Source organism: Scylla paramamosain, chromosome 41 (assembly GCF_035594125.1).
Source record: "Scylla paramamosain isolate STU-SP2022 chromosome 41, ASM3559412v1, whole genome shotgun sequence".
NCBI lineage: Eukaryota > Metazoa > Arthropoda > Malacostraca > Decapoda > Portunidae > Scylla > Scylla paramamosain.
Genome location: NC_087191.1, coordinates 11629467 through 11643657, shown reverse-complemented (window position 1 = coordinate 11643657; position 14191 = coordinate 11629467). Strand labels below are relative to the sequence as shown.

Here is a 14191-nt window from a genome sequence, read left to right as displayed (position 1 = left end):
GGCAAGGTAACAGAAGATGGGATAACAGGAGAGGAGGGGGAAACATTAATAAACAACAGAAAATGGATAATAGGGAGAGGAGGGGTCACTTATCTAAACTGAGCTTAATTATTCTTTTTTGTTGATTTGTCCAGTGCCCCTCTTACATCAAAACAACAACAACAAAAAAAAAAGTAAGAAAATGCATGACAGGATGAAGGCAAAATCTTGACAGGATGACCGGGTGAGGAAAAGCTACTGACAGGGTGATAGGATGAGACAAGGCTGGACAGAGTAACAAGGAAGGCCAAACAGGGTGACAGAAAACTTTGATAGGGTGACATGGTACAGAAAAGCAAGACAAGGTGAGGGCAGGCTTGGCAGAGTGATGGGAGACAATAGGGTGACAATGTATAGAATAACTTAACAGGGTGACAGGTAAAGACTGAAAGTTTACAGGGTGAGGAAAGGAGTGACAGGGTGAGGGAAGGCTGGGTATCCTGGCCACTCCCTAACACACACAAGACAGCAGGGAGGGCAGTTAAACAGGGCAGCATTGAGCATAGAGAAGTATAACAGTGAGCAATATTTCCACGGTACAACACGCACACATACACACACACACACACACACACACACACACACACACACACACACACGCAGCCTGGCGGATTTCGTCGTCTTGTTCGGGGGAGGGAAGGCAAAGGGATGAGGAAACACAGGACCAAATACAATAAACCACCATTCGTTACGTTAAAAGGCGTTTAATTTCTCACCCACTTGACTCTACCATTGCTGTGGGATCTCTTAGCAAACACACACTAAAAAAAAAAGAAAAAAAAGTCATTTAGCATTCAAACAGTAGTCTCTTTTGTGTATTACCTATATATGACTTACTGTGTTTGTTATTATGTGTTTCTGGTGTTTACCTTCCTTAGTGTATGTCGAGGCAAATAGGATGCTTGAGATCTACCTGTTAACTTCTCTTTCATCCTGTGCTTCCTCTCACCATTGCCTTCCTCTTATATGTCAGAGTCTGTATTCTCAAACACCTCAGCGCCTCATCTTCGCTCCCTTCACCAGGCTCCAGTGAAAGTTACTGGGGTTTCTAAGAGGGTTTTATGATGCTATGATTGTCTAACAGGCTGTGGTGGAAGCTTCAAGGGTTCTCAAGATCCTAATGATGGTTTAGCAGGGTCTACTGGGAGTTACTGGGGTTTTCAAGGGTGTTTTTATGGTTCTAGTGAAAGTTCAAGGGTTTTCAAGATTCTAGTGATAATTTAACAGGGTCTAGTGGAAATTACTGGGGTTTTCAAGGATGTTTTTATGGTTCTAGTGAAAGTTTAAGGGTTTTCAAGATTCTAGTGATAGTTTAATAGGGTCTAGTGGAAGTTACTGGGGTTTTCAAGGATGTTTTTATGGTTCTAGTGAAAATTTAAGGGTTTTCAAGATTCTAGTGATAGTTTAACAGGGTCTAGTGGAAGTTACTGGGGTTTTCAAGGGTATTTTTATGATTCTAGTTAAAGTTTAAGGGTTTTCAAGATTCTAGTGATAGTTTAACAAATTATTGGGATTTTCAAGGGTCTTTTCATGATTCTAGTGAAAGTTTAAGGGTTTTCAAGATTCTAGCGATAGTTTAATAGTCTAGTGGAGGTTACTGGGGTTTTCAAGGGTGCTTTCATGATTCTGGTGGTAGCTGAACAAGGATGCTGCCTCATTGATGGATACCCACCCCTGGAAACCCACCCAATCACCCCTGTGGCCTTTCAAAGCAGTGCCGACGAGAGGGCAGAGTGTTGATGAGTACAGACGCACTGCACAGTATGGGGAGTGTTGTGGGTGGTGGCCTGGTTCTGTTGCTTGGTTGACTTGCTTCTTGTACTAAGTGTTTTTTTCTTTTTGTTTTTTTTTTGGTAAGAAAATATGGTTTCATTTTTCGTTTACATAAAAAAATACAAAATTAATCCCATTGTCCCTCCACCAATCATGAATTGCGTGTCGCGTCAATGTGTAGCATCACGATTTTGAACTATTTCTCCACAATACGGAGAAATTATCACAACAACCTAATTTTACGTCGGAAAATACAAGGTTATCTCAATTGTCTCTTTCCTGATTGTGAATTGTCGTCGTCTCACCTGTGCATCACCATCACCATCACCATCACTGTTACCATTACCTCACTAACAGTCCACAACACAGCAAAAATGACGCAAGATAAACCAGAGAGCAGTGGAAGTGTTAAAACTGAGATGAATCATAAAAAAAAAAAAAAGAACAATGAACGTAACAACTTAACACATTCGTCTCTTAGTAAATTATTGTCTCAACTGTGGATTATTATTACTTTCGCCAAAACACAGGTGAAATACAACTCAGGCATTTGAAAGGTCACTAGATTCTCTCTTTGGCAAGGTACAAAATATTAAAACTTCATTCATCCTGCCTTGTCTCTCAAATTTCTCCTCCGTCTCAAAATCCTCGATAAATTCATCTCTCGTATTCCTTCTGTCTCAAAATCATTACTGTTTTTCTTTTCTGTCTCTATGATTATTTTTTTTCTCCTCCCTCCTTGTCTTCATTTATCTTCTCTCTCTTTCTCTCCTTTCTATACTTGTCTTATATCTCTCTCTCTCTCTCTCTCTCTCTCTCTCCCCCCCCAAGTTTCTATCTTATTTTTTCCTTTCCTCACTATTTTCTCGAATAAAGCCCTGTTTATCTTTCATTCTCTCTCTCTCTCTCTCTCTCTCTCTCTCTCTCTCTCTCTCTCTCTCTTTCCCATCTATAATTCAATATTTTTTTGTTTTTCTTTATTATTACTTTTTCTTGGGACAGACTTTTCATGATGGCACCAGGAAGCTGATTAATTGACTGACTGACTGACTGACTGACAAAACATAACATAACTCCTGCACACACACACACACACACACACACACAAATATAGTCACACTCTTTCAAACACACACAAACATAGTCACTTTTTTTTTCACATACACACACACTCACTCATAAAACCAAATAACAACATACAAACAAACAAACAAATCTAAACAAACAAACAAACACACACACACACAAACACAAACACACACTTAAAAACTAAAAATATTAACAGATTCACTTGGAAACTCCCACTTGGCAGGGTGGAGAAACTCGGGCACCCACTTTGTCACATTAATCCCTGTCCTTAGCAGGGGAGCAAGTGCCTCAAGGGGGAACTGGGCAAACTTCTCGTCCAGGGAGAGAGTGCGGAGGTGAGGGAAGTTTGGGACGAGGGGGTTGAGAAAGGTGGCAAGCTCTGAGGGCGTCCCAGGCTGGGTGGTGAACTGGAGGTGCAAGGAACGGAGGGAGTCTGATGCGAGGGTTGAGAGGTCGTCTTTCATCGCCATGGTGCAGGAGAGGCCCAAGGTCTGCAAGGAGGGAGGTGGTCAGTGTGGGGCTTGGTAGACAGGGCAATGTGAGGGTCTAGAGGAAGAAGAGGAGTAGAGAGGAGTGGAGGAGGAGGGAGAGTTTAGCTACAGTGCAGGAGAGGACCAGAGTCTGCAAGGAAGTGAGATGGTCAGTGTGTGGGAGAAGGAAAAGAGTATGTAAGAATAAAGGAGAGGATGGGATTGTAGAGGAAAAGGAGAGGAAACAAGATAATAAGAGGCCATAGATGAAAAAACAGCCTTCCTGACACACCAATCATCACTACCATACAAGAAACTGTCAGTAAAAACAACTAAACACAACTACAAAAGGAGAGACCATCTGTGTGAAGTGAACCGAGGCAAACACAGGAGGCCCCAGCACCTACCTTGAGGTTGTGCGCGGCCTCCAGGATGTGGTGCATGATCTTCAGGGGGCAGGGGTCCTCCGGCAGGGACGCCCACCCGCTGTTCAGGACGGCCAGGGTGTGCAGGGTGTGGCAAGGCTGCAGCATTGTCCTGCTGGGGAGGGTAGAGTTAGGTTAGGTTAAGTGAGAAATTATTGTAGTTAGGATAGGTTAGGTGAAAATTTTTGTAGTTAGGTTAGGTGAGAATTTTTGTAGTTAGGTTAGGTTAGGTGAGAATTTTTTGTGGTTAAGTTAAGTTAGATGAGAAATGATAGAGGGGTGGTAGGTTAAGTTAGCTTAGGTTAGGTTAGGTTAAGTTAGCTTAGGTTAGGTTAGGTTAAGACTGGAGAATTTGTTGCTGAGGGGAGATCAGGAATGGAATTTGATGGAATTTTGATATGTGGAGTTTGCTTGAGTGGAGGAATGACATATGGGATAAGTTATGTTAGATTAAGCTTGATTAACTTAGGCTATGACAGGATACATTAGCTTGCAATAGGTTACATTAGACTGGAACAGGTTGGGATTAGGTTAAGGCTAGGTCCTGTTTGGCTACGATAAGTTAGGTTAGGTTAAGTTAAGATAAGTTAGACTAGGTTAGGTTATGCTAGGTTAGGAGAACTACTATAGTGAAATTTTAAAAGTATGAAATATAAGAACCCTGAGCACTAGTCACCCCCCCCCTTGCCTCCCCCACCTCACCTGCAGCTGGAGGAGGCATCTTTCTTCCCCAGGGGCAGGGTGAGCACCAGCACACACAGGCGGGGGCAGAGGTTCACCATCTGGTACACCGCATTGGATTCCATCATGGTCCTCTCGCAACACAGGTGGAGGCTGGTGATGCACTCCCCCCTCACAAGCAGCGCTGGCTCAAAGGCACTCACCGCCCCAGTCAGGGAGTCGGTGCGGACAGCCAGGGACTCGAAGGCTGTTAACTGACCCACCAGCTTGTCCAGTTTCACTCCAGCCTCCTGCATGCGTGTCTCTGGGTCTGTCGTGAGTCTGTCCACCCCGCCGTCCACGTGCACACGCAATTCTCTGAGGTACGGAGCGTGTTTCACCAGACCGGACAGCTTCTCCAGGGACGTGTCGGTGAGGCTGAAGGTGGCGCCCATGGCCGGCACCCGCGCCCCGACCTCCAGGAAGGGACTTGCTATGCCCTTCTGCTCCCCCTCGAAGAAGTTTATCTCCAGGTCCCTCAGTCTGACGTTGGGGTAGAAGCACGCCAGCATCTGTATGAACCTCTGTGTCTGTTTCCAGTAAAGTATATCCACCATTTTGAGCCGGGAGAATGAGAGAGGGGCCTTGTTACCCTCCCTGCAGCACTCCAGCACCTCCTCGCTGCTCATGCCGTCAAAGAAGCAGGCAAACAGGGCCTCGTCGCTCATGAACACTTGGGGTTGCATATAGGGAATGGAGAACTCAGTGAGCAGGCGACAGTGACTCCCCAGCGCTGTCATGAAGTCGTTGCTCAGGGCCCACTGGTTCACGTACAGCACCTGACAAGGTGAAGACGATGGAGATTGATGGAAAAATAGAATGATGGACAGAATGTTAGGTTTGGTTTGGAAAGGGGAGATAAATGTAGAACGTCAGGTTGTGTTTGGAGTGAAAGAGATATTCATTGAATTTTTCTTGTTTATGTACAATGGAGACTGGCCAAAGGCGACGAAAAATTATCAAAAAAGGTCCACTGAGGTGCTTAGTCCCTAAAAGAAATGAGCTTTAAGGATTGTTTAGAGTTGAAAGCTAGAGAATTGTCTTGAGATAAAAGATGGAGGGAGGGGGAGAGAGAAAGAGAGAAACTAACACCTGTAGATCAAAAGACAAAATGCTTATAGACAATCCTGTACCTGTACAAAACAATTAACACCTGTAGACACTCCCCACACCTGTAGATGAAACAAACAACTATACATAAAAAAAAAAAAACACCAGTAAATTATAAAACACCTGTAAACACCCTAAACACCTGTACGTGACACAAACACCCATAGACAAACACACACACACACAAATCAACCCTCATAAATAAAACAAAATAAAACAAACAATACATAAAAAAACACCAGTAAAAAAAAAAAAAAACACCTGTTAACACCCAAAACACCTGTACATGACACAAACACCCATAAACACACACGCACAGATACAAATAAGCCCCTGTCAACCCTTTATACCTGCAGGTGGGGTGACTGCTGAACAAGGCTAATGAGTAGAGGCTTGAGGCCCAGAGATTCATGGGTAACGTACAACTTGAGCAGTGGGAAGGGGCCCAGCTGGGTGAGGATCTGGGCCAGGTCTGCACACCACTCACTGCGGGGAGGGAGTGTGTTGTGGTGGTGGTGGTGGTGACGGAAGGGAAGGACTGGGAAGCAAGTAGCAGTAGTAAAAGAAAAGAATAAGAATAAGAATAAAAATAAAAATAAGAATAAGAAAAACAAGAATAACAAGAAAAGAAAAACAAGAGGAATAGCAAGAACAAGAAAAGAAGAAAAAGAACAGTAAGAACAAGAAAAAGAAGGCCAAGAAGAACAAGAACAATGAGAATAACAAGTAGTAAAAAAAAAAAAAATTTAATTTCGTGATTAAAACCTTTCTTCTACAATTACAGTTGATTAAATTACAAAAAGTAGAAGAATATTGATATAAAGTATTTTCTAGTAACTTGGTATCTTTTAAAAGCAAAATACAGCAAACCCTTTTTAACGAACTTCTGTCAACTGAATTCTGGGTATAACAAACTCTTTCAAGACTACCAGACACCATTAGAAGACACAGAGGCACCCTGCTCACCACCTCTACAGCTTCCCTCCCCCTCTCTCTCTCCAGCTCACCTCTCTATCTCGAAGGGGGAGCAGCCCAGCTCAATCTTGGTCTCAATACAGATCCGAAGAAGCAGAAACAGAATGAACTCCTCCTCAGTCCTGGCCATCCAACTCAGCTGCTCAAAGGCGGACAGGATTTTGCCCCGCAGCACCGAGTCCATGCTGCCCAGTGCCCCCGTGTGCCACCACCAGTCCCGGAACTGCCTGATCTCTTGCTGTGTTGGGCCATGGATGTTAGGTTAGGTTTGGAGATTGAAGACATGCAGTTGGAGGATGTCATGTTGTAAAAAAATAAATAAATAAATAAAAAATAACAAGATAAATGTTACCCAAAAAATTAAGAAGATACAGCATATAAATAAATAAATAAATAAATAACCAGACGAACCAAAAGATAACAAAACAAAATTAACCGTGAAATAGGAAATTGTCACTTACCAAAAAACTTAAGACAATATACTGAATATTAACCCCCCCTCTCCTAACCCCCACAGGACTCACCCAGGCCGGCGTGGGGGGCGGGATGGCAGCCTCGTTGACGGTAAACATCTGGCTTCTCTCAGACGCCTTCTTCCCCTTCTTCTTCTTGTGGGGGATCTCATATTGCCAAATGTTAACGGGATCCCACCTGCAGATAGCCACAAAGGTAGTGTGTGTGTGTGTGTGTGTGTGTGTGTGTGTGTGTGTGTGTGTGTGTGTGTGTGTGTGTGTGTGTGTGTGTGTGTGTGTTAATGCCTTGTCTCTTGAAGTTAATTTGTCATATTTATCTTTAAAACTGTATCTATGAATCTATCTATCTATCTATCTATCTATCTATCTATTTATTTATTTATTATCTACCTATCTATTTATGTATACATGAATCTATGTACTTACTTATGTGTCTATGTATCTATCTATCAATCTATCTATCTATATATCTATCTGTGTGTGTGTGTGTGTGTGCGCATTTATCTATCTATCTGTAAGTGTGTATGTGCGTGTGTGGCCCTACAAACACACCTGTAGTGGCAACAGTCCTCATAATCTTCAAAAGTGAGGCATCTGGCCACGGCCCGGGCGGCGAGGGTGGTGAGGCAGGAGGGCTGGTGGCAGGACGGGGCGGTGGTGGTGGTGGTGGAGGGGACTATGGGGGCTGGCTTGTGATTCGTGGAGCTCATGGCTTACCAGTGATTCAGTGCATGACGAGTGATGGATGCTGCGGTTGTGTTAGGTTAGGGTTGTGAAAATTGAAACTAACTATATTTTTGAATTGAAAGGATATATTTAATAGTTTCTCTTCTTCCTATTATCATCATCTCTCTCTCTCTCTCTCTCTCTCTCACCATTCATTAAGATAAAGTTGAAATAAAGATAAGACTAATCTCTCTCTCTATCCACCATTTTCTCTTCCTCTCCTCCTCATCTCTTTCTATCTTCCTCTCCATTTTTCTCCTCTACTTTCATTCCTAAGATAAAGTTACGATAGCAAAACCAAACACACCATACCTCTCCCTACCTATCTCTCTCTCTCTCTCTCTTCCTTCCGCTTCCCGCCCCACGCTCTGTCACACTCCCACATACTCTTCGTCGCCTTCACACGCCCACACACCTTAAATTCTCGAGATATTTACCTGTGTGGGTGTAAATGGTGAAGAAAGGAGGGAGATAATCACTCTTTACTTTTTCCCCTTCTGTTTCTGCCTCTCAGTCGGTCTTGTATACAACTTGTACTAAATAGGCTGTCTTGGTCCACGTCCTGATTTTGCTGTTTTCCTCATTATTTCGTGTTTTTGGGCTTGAATAGGGTTGTCATGCTTAATTTGAGGTGCATTTTATTAGTATATAGTCTGGTAGTTTAGGTAGTTAAGGTGATAATGTAGAAATAAGAGTAAATAATGTTTTTTTTTCTTTGTTTTGCTTATTTGGTAGGTTATCTAAGGTTGTTAGTGTTGGTTTTATCTTATGTTATGTTTTAGGTCTATTATGTCCATGTAGGTTCAAGGAATTCATGTAGATACCGTAATAAGAGCTAAATGAGGATATATTTTCAACTGCCTTGTAAAATACTGCGTCCGATTCGTATGGAACGGCTAGGATATTTTGGCATTGCTGCACATTACATCACATGGTGCATAATTTTAGTTGACGAAAATGAAAGACTAAGCAAGGGAAAATGTGTCGATGGTATATTTAATGAAAGGTAATCGTATAGCTTATAGGTTTTAAGGCAAGATACATTTAAGGATAAATTAAGAACACTTTTGAATATGATGATGAAAGCCGTAAAGTAAGACTGAGGTACTGAAAGAAAAGGAAAATTTTGATGTTATAAAAAAAAAAAAAATTGGATCAGGTAAACAAAAGAGAAAAACAAATTATTTGATGGTAGATGAAGTCACCGATAAAGAAAACGGACGAGACAAGCGGATGAGAATCAGTGTTTGTTTCGAAAAGTGAAGATTACACGCAAGGTATTAAGTGCCTCGTTACAAGGTGTGAGGTGCAGGTGTGCGGGGCTTCAGAGAATCAATCTGCTAGGGTGAGTTAAACCTGTCATGCTGTGTGAAAGGTGATAATTGAAGTAATGTATTGGTTTTCCTTGTCTTGCTGTCGACCATATTTTCTACCTTCATTTCTTTCAGTAAGCTGTATTTGAGGTGACACGAGTTTCAAAGATGTTTTAATGGTTCCAGTGACAGATTAACAAGATTTCTACATTGTTATCATGAGAAACACTCTTGAGAACCCGTCTATTAATCTCTGTGGCCTTTGAAAACAGTCGTAATGAGAAAGCAAAACATTTGTGAATATTAAGTGGCATTGTGTTGTGCTTAGTCAATCAGTTAGCCTCGTTGCGTTCATTAGAGCAGGTAATGCATAAAATAGTGTTCATCCTTTCCACTTCTAGTTTCTTCTTGGGCTAAATAAATATGGTGTAAGTTTCAAATTTCATAACACCAGTGGCAGGACAAGTGACTGACTAATTCAAGCCTTTAAGTTGTTAGGGACGCGAAAATGTAACGAACCTTTAATCCTTATGAGCCCCAAACTGTAAGCACTAATTAGGATTCTAGAACACTAGCGGAGAAAACCCCAATGACCTTTGAAAGTTGTTTGATGAAGGTACGAATATTTAAGAATGCGAGTCAGCAGGTACCAATTACGAACCCATGGGCGTGACTGACTGGAGGCTGTGAGGAAGGCGATATCCTCACTATGAATGCACTTGTATGTTATGTGAGGAAGCTGAGCAGGAACAACAAACCCAGGCCTCTAAGTGCGCGTAGCCGTGTACTCAGTAGAATTTAAGGCAAGTTGATGAAATGATATACGGTTATTGGCATTTATAAGTATTAAGAATGGCAGTAAGTAGGTGCAAGCTTGTCTCTGTAGGCGTAATAAATGAAATAAATCGGGCTGTTTTGAAAGGCCTTTTTATCACGTGACTATCTTCTAGCTGATGGTTAAATACTTCAAACACTTTATTATGTTTGTCATTACAAGAGAAAGATAAAAATATATGGATTGGTTAAGAATTGAGGTGAAGATCAACCTTTTTGAACAACTTACACATAAATAATCTAGATGGCAATAAAAGTTAACCAAGCCTGATGAATTTCGCACTCATAACATTACATCAGGGCTAAAGAGAAGCCACTGAATTACTGCGTATAGGCAGAACCACCATAAAAACAAAAATTCATACGCTCCCCCTGTTAGTTGCCCACGTTTTCTGTGAGTGAGGCGAGACAGAGAACGCGCGGCACCTGTTCGCCTCTTCGGAACAGGTTTCTCGTAAAGGCAAAAGGGGGAAGTTATTTCTAGCAAAGCGGCGGAGGGTCGAGACACCACCGGCACACACCTTGAACCCCGACACAGTGAGGGGAGCTGGAGAGAGGCAAACTCCTCCCCGCGTAAGTGCCGCAGGATAACCCGACCCAGAAAATTAAACGAAGGAAATATAAAGGAGAGAAAAGAGGAGAAAAAGGGTGGAATTTTTTTTATGTTTCTTTCTCTTGTTGAGTTTGTTAAGTGTGTGGATCTGGTTGGTCTTGTTCTTCTTCCTGACGGTCTTCTGCTGACGGTAGGGAAAGACTGCACCTGTATTTTCTTTGCCCCTGTGTCTTCATCTACTTGTTTCCTGCAATAATATTTGTACTGATAATACCACGTCTGCTGAAGGTACCATAGCCGTCTGTGTCCGTCTGTCTGTCCGTCTGTTCGGGGAGGGGTTGAAAAAAAAAGTTATATCGAATTTCAGCCGGATTTAATTAGAAATATTAGCAAACTCATTTCGTATTTTTCAAACATATCTGCGTCCTGTCTCTGCCGCATTCGAAACCAGTAGAAATGATTGGGGGTTTTCAAGAGTGCTTTTTCGTGGTTGTAGTGGTAGTTCAACAGGGCGTAGTGGAAGCTATAAGGATTTTCAAGAGTGTTAGAGTGTTTTCATGATTTTCAACAGGATCTCGTGAAAGTTGCTATGACATAAGGAAAGTTACTTTGGCTTAGCAGGGTATAGTGAAATTTCTTAGGGTTTTCAAGAGTTTTTTTTTTTTTTTATGATCCTAGTGATAAGTTAACAAGGATTCTGCACCAACAATGAGGAAATTACTCTTGATAACCCAACTTTCCGTGTCTGTCGCCTCTGGAAGTAGTTATTCCGAGAGAAAGAAGTGTTTGAGAATACGGGGCAAAGTAAAAGAAAAAAAAAAAAAATAAAATAACTAGATGAATAAAGGAAAATGCAAAAGTAACTCGGGAGAGGAACACACACACACACACACACACACACACACACACACACACACACACACACACACACACACACACACTAAGAATAAAGAGAGAGAAAGAAAAAAAAACGTAGAAGTGGAGAAAACAAATGAAGAGAGAAAGATAAGGAAAGGAGGGAAGCAGAGAGAGAGAGAGAGAGAGAGAGAGAGAGAGAGAGAGAGAGAGAGAGAGAGAGAGAGAGAGAGGTTTAGGAGGGTATTTACAATCCGCGGGGGTTGGTGAAGGCTGCAGCCGTTCCCTGACAGCTTTCCAATATATATTTATGCATAGGGATGGTCTCCTATGACGTCACTTCCTTTTGTTCCCATTTTTGTCAGTCTGTCTTAGCGAGGAAAGAAAGGAAGGAAAGAAATTGCAACCTTGACGTGATTATATGGAAAAAAATGAAAGAAAATGAATGTTAAGTACGAGAGAAAAGTATCTGTTTGTTTTATTTATTATGCCAGAAGAAAAAGAGAAATTGCAGTCTTTACCAACTTATACATTAAATAATAATAATAAAAATGTGAAATGCGAGGGAAAGGTGTCTATTTTTTCATTATATCAGAAGAAAATATAAAATAATTGTAATATTTTCAAACCTGTATAAGCAAAAAAGAAAAGAAAGTGTACAATGCGGGAGAAAAGCATTTATTTTATTTTATTTTATTTTTAAAGGAGGTGTATTAAGACTGTATTGAGACGAGGAATATTTATAGTCACGGTTATATAAGATGATGCAGTGCGAGATAGAAAACGAGGCAGACTTTCTTTATGGGAAAACTACAAAAAGGACACACACACAAAAAAAAAGGGTATTTAATGATCACACCTAAAATGCACAAGGAAACTGTATTTTTTTTTATATAGATTACTACAATACGAATGCCAAGGAACGAGAAACATCGATAATTACTGTGCATCGTAATGGAGTATTGGAATAAGTAAATAGATATGCTGTAAAGATACGAGAAGGAAGAATGCAACAGAAAACTGGGCCTTTTTAACGGGAACAACAACAAAAATGAACGTGAAGAAGAAAGACCTACAATTACAAATACAAATTAAAAAGAAAACTTAGGCCCTTTTTAATGAAAACTACAAGAATGCACAAGAAGAAGAAACTTATAGCTGCAAGTAGAAATGCCACATAAAACTGGAGCTTTTTAACGTAAACTACAAGAAGAATGCACGAGAAGATGAAATATTTATAGCCGCGTGTAGAAATGCAACAGAAAACGACGATAAAAAAAAGAATGAAGAACGGAACAGAAAACTGAACATTTTTTAACGGAAACTAAAACAAGAACGCACTGGACTAAGAAACAACTGTAGCTACAAATAGGAAAGCATCAGAAAACAATGGTAGAAAATAGGAAGAGAGAAAGAAGAATGTAGAACGTAACAGAAAACTGGACCTTTGGAATGGAAACAAACAGTAAGAATGCTCAGGAACGGGAAACTTTAATAACTGCACGTAGAAATGCAACGAAAACGAAAAAGAAAGGAAAATAATAGTGAAAAAAAACAAGAACACAGGACTGAATAGAAAACCGCATCTTTCTAACGGAGAAAAATGCATAAACAAAACAAAATAATAAGCATCCATGATTACACTCACAAATGCAACAGAAAACGAAAATAAAAGGCAATAAAGAAACAACACAAAATACAACAAAAAAAAAAGACTTCACCTCTTTAATAAAAAAAAAACGAAAATAATATAGAAAAAAAAACAAATAAATAGATAAAAAAAAAATCATTACACACATGAATACAGAAAACGAAAACAACAAAAAACGTAAAACAACAACAACGACAACAACAGCAACACTTTAAATGCAACACCAAACCCGCATATTTACCCCAACACTTGACTACAGCGAAAATGCATGAAAATCAGCAATATTTATAGCGTTACCTTGAGTACCACAAATACTTGGTCTTGACCGTCCCACGCCTTCTGTTGCTATCCACCTCTGCTACAGCTAAAGGGGGTCACTGGGATTACCTCAGTCACCCCCCCCCCCTCCTAGTATGAAAGAAAACGAGGATTCTGACCCGTTTTCTAATTTTATCTTATTTATTATCATTCTCATTTCTCCTTTCTTGATCTTTTCTCTTTTTTTTGTGGTAAAGGTGTTTAGGGGGAGTTTGTGGTTTGTTTGTTTGTTTGTTTTGTTTATTTATTTATTCCTTGTTTTTATTTTCTTTCGTTCTCTCGTTCGTTCTTTTTTTCTTTTCATTTCTTTTCTTTTCATTTATTCTTTCTTCTTTCATTTTCATTCATTCTTTCTATCTTTCATTCCTTTCTTCCTTCTTTTCTTTTTTTTTTCTTTCGTTTTATTCATTTCTTATCATCCATTCCAAAGTATTCACATAACTCTCTCTCTCTCTCTCTCTCTCTCTCTCTCTCTCTCTCTCTCTCTCTCTCTCTCTCTCTCTCTCTCAACACCTGTTTGGCCCTGTATAGATTTGTCTGTCTGTCTGTCTGTCTGTCTGTCTGTCTGTGTATAAAATGGTGATTAGAAAGAAGAATAAGGGAAAAAGGGGAAAAAAAAAGAAAGGAAAACGAAGGGAAAAGGAGTGCTGAAAAAGGAAACAGAAGAGGAGGAGGAGGAGGAAGAGAAGAAGAAGGAGGAGGAGGAAAACGAGAATGGAAGTGTTGGGGAATGAGACAAAGCAGGATAAAGATGAGGAAAATGAGAAGAAGGAGGAGAAGGAGCAGCGGTGACAGGAAGAGGAGGAGGAAGAGGAGGAGGAGGAGGAGGAGGAGGAAAAAAAAAACCAGGATGAGCGCCAACTTGCT

General features: G+C 40.7%; 2 protein-coding genes across 4 annotated transcripts in view; one reads left to right on the top strand and one right to left on the bottom strand.

Annotated features, from left to right (window-relative positions):
- Positions 1 to 2476: 2476 nt before the first annotated feature.
- On the bottom strand, positions 2477 to 8378 carry LOC135093010 (uncharacterized). 2 transcript variants are annotated; one of them, XM_063991855.1, is made up of 8 exons: positions 8238 to 8378; positions 7627 to 7822; positions 7126 to 7252; positions 6634 to 6839; positions 5977 to 6112; positions 4499 to 5295; positions 3779 to 3911; positions 2477 to 3392 (listed from the first exon to the last, which is right to left on the bottom strand). In XM_063991855.1, exons 2-8 carry the CDS (start codon positions 7782 to 7784, stop codon positions 3075 to 3077), a joined length of 1875 nt encoding a protein of 624 aa, XP_063847925.1. In that variant the 5' UTR covers positions 7785 to 7822; positions 8238 to 8378; the 3' UTR covers positions 2477 to 3074. The 2 variants fall into 2 exon arrangements, with proteins under 2 accessions (XP_063847925.1, XP_063847926.1); XM_063991856.1 differs by having other exon boundaries at positions 3779 to 3908.
- Positions 8379 to 9011: 633 nt separating this feature from the next.
- The window catches only part of LOC135093009 (anoctamin-10-like), a 56204-nt gene continuing 51024 nt past the window's right edge, over positions 9012 to 14191 (top strand). Inside the window, exon 1 of one of the 2 annotated variants that reach the window (XM_063991854.1) lies at positions 9012 to 9145. The gene's annotated coding sequence lies outside the window, so the exon portion shown is untranslated. Of the gene's footprint in view, positions 9146 to 10423; positions 10521 to 14191 lie in introns of those variants that run through there. The other variant, XM_063991853.1, reaches the window with a different exon arrangement.